This window comes from Babylonia areolata, chromosome 9 (assembly GCF_041734735.1).
Source record: "Babylonia areolata isolate BAREFJ2019XMU chromosome 9, ASM4173473v1, whole genome shotgun sequence".
NCBI classification, from domain to species: Eukaryota; Metazoa; Mollusca; class Gastropoda; order Neogastropoda; family Buccinidae; genus Babylonia; species Babylonia areolata.
Genome location: NC_134884.1, coordinates 21,876,114 through 21,878,613, shown reverse-complemented (window position 1 = coordinate 21,878,613; position 2,500 = coordinate 21,876,114). Strand labels below are relative to the sequence as shown.

The 2,500-nt window shown below is 47.0% G+C and overlaps 1 protein-coding gene across 1 annotated transcript in view; it reads right to left on the bottom strand.

Moving 5' to 3' along the window:
* LOC143285780 (sodium-coupled monocarboxylate transporter 1-like) overlaps positions 1 to 2,500 on the bottom strand; it is a 54,156-nt gene that overhangs the window by 798 nt on the left and 50,858 nt on the right. Inside the window, exon 15 of the mRNA XM_076593196.1 lies at positions 1,032 to 1,150. Within this exon, the coding sequence (XP_076449311.1) occupies positions 1,032 to 1,150 (119 nt within the window). The remainder of the gene's footprint in view (positions 1 to 1,031; positions 1,151 to 2,500) is intronic.

Genomic DNA, 2,500 nt, shown 5'->3' with positions numbered 1-2,500 from the left:
GTGTGTGTGTGTGTGTGTGTGTGTGTGTGTGTGTGTGCGTGCGCATCGTGAAAGAAAACGAATGAATGAGAATGCAAATTAGCGAGCCCGAGAGCGAGCAACTGAGCAATCAAATAGGCAACGCCGGAAACCACCATTCATTGATATAAAAAAAAAATTAATGGTGTTTTCAATGGACCAACGATCAAAGATATGACACACTAACCAACCACAGTTTGCGGTTCAGCTTTCTACTGTGGTATTCCAGCAACAACTCGTGCATTTTAAACAGAATAAGGAACGGACAGAATGCCCAACGTCAACGGCAAGCTTGAATCCGAACGATTTGATACAAGGTACACAACTCTTGTTATCACCACCGCTGCATTGATTCCATCGTGGCGCTTGTGCGTTTATCTCCCATGTAGCACAGTGACTGAGACACAAGGTGGGTTTTAATTAAGGCCAGACTTGTAAGAGCTGAGTGTGGAGACGTGACGAAGCGAAAGAGGAAGTTCATTCCAAATGCAAGGTCCAGTATCTGCCTGGCATGTATGGTGTAGCGTGTATGGATTTTTCCGAAAATAGTAACGCCTTCTTTGTGAAACTGTTTCAGTTTCTCAAGGAGGCGTCACTGCGTTCGGACAAACCCATATACGCTACACCACATCGGCAAGGCAGATGCCTGACAGCAGCATAACCCAACGCCCTTGGTCAGGCCGTGAGTGTATGCTTATATATTCGTGTACATATCACAGCGGATTTCGTTTTACATAATTTTGCTAGAGGACAACACTCTCGTTGCCGTGGGTTCTTTTCCAGTGCGCCAAGTGCGTGCTGCCCTCGGGACCTCGGTTTACCGTCTCATTCGAAAGACTAGACGCTCAGTTTGATTTTCCAGTCAAACTACTACATGGGGGAAAGGTCGAGGGCGGGATTCGAACCCACACGCTCACGGACTCTCTGTATTGGCAGCGCAGCTGAGCGTCTTAACCATTTTGCCACCTTCCTCCTGAAACTGAAACTAAAACCATCCGACACGTGACACCCACCTGGGCCCCGGGCGACCTCCAGACGACGTATCGTTCCTTGTTCCTGATGACCCAGCCTTTCAACGTCTTCCACACGGGAATGACATGGTCAGGGTTGATGGCTTTGCCTTTACTGCACCCTGCACACAGCAAACAGTCAACAACACAGTAAAACATTTGATATCTTCTTCTTCTGCGTTCGTGGGCTGCAACCCCCACGTTCCACACGAGTGGGCTTTTACGTGTATGACCGTTTGTACCCCGCCATGTAGGCAGCCATACTCCGCTTTCGGGGGTGTGCTTGCTGGGTATGTTCTTGTTCCCATAACCCACCGAACGCTGACATGGATTACAGGATCTTTAACGTGCGTATTTGATCTTTTGTTTGCGTATACACACGAGAGGGTTTCAGGCACTAGTAGGTCTGCACATATGTTGACCTGGGAGATCGGAAAAATCTCCACTCTTTACCCACCAGGCGCCGTCACCGAGATTCGAACCCGGGACCCTTAGATTGAAAGTCCAACGCTTTGACCACTCGGCTATTGCGCCCGTCAAAACATCTGATATAATTGTGTTATATACGACAAATCATATGATACGCATACTTATATAGCGCATATCCTCGGTCGGAGACCAAGCTCTAAGCGCTTTACAAACACCGAGTCATTTTGCACAACAGGTTGCCTTTCTGGGTAGAGCCGACTGACGGCTGTCATTGGGCGCTCATCATTCGTTCCTTGTGTCATTTAATCAGATTTCAGGCACGTACACATACACACTCAAATACACATGCAACATTTTACGTGTATGACCGTTTTGTTTATTTACCCCCGCCGTGTAGGCAGCCATACTCAGTTTTCGGGGGTGTGCTTCCTGGGTGTGTTCTTGTTTCCATAACCCACCGAACGCTGATATGGATTTCAGGATCTTTGATGTGTGTATTTGATCTTCTGCGTGAGTATACACACGTAGGGGGTTAAGGCACAAGCAGATCTGCACATATGTTGACCTGGGAGATCGGAAAAATGTCCACCCTTTACCCACCAGACGCCATTAACAGAAATCGAACCCGGGACCCTCAAACTGAAAGTCCAACGCTTAAACCACCCGGGAATTGCGCTGGCTATTTCTCCTGTTTCAGTTTCAAAGGGGCCAGTGATACCACTGACGACGAGGTCGATGATGATTATATGATCAAATGCAACTTACCAGTTATACAACTGACGACAAGACCGATAATAACGATAATAACCAGTTATACCACTGACGACAAGACCGTTGATGCTAATACGATCCATAGCAACTTACCAGTTATACAACCGACCACCAGACCGATGCTAATGATAACAACTTACCAGTGATACAACCGACGATTAGACCCATGATGATTATATAATCCATACCATCCACAACGACTTACCAGTGATACAACCGACGATTAGACCCATGATGATTATATAATCCATACCATCCACAACGACTTACCA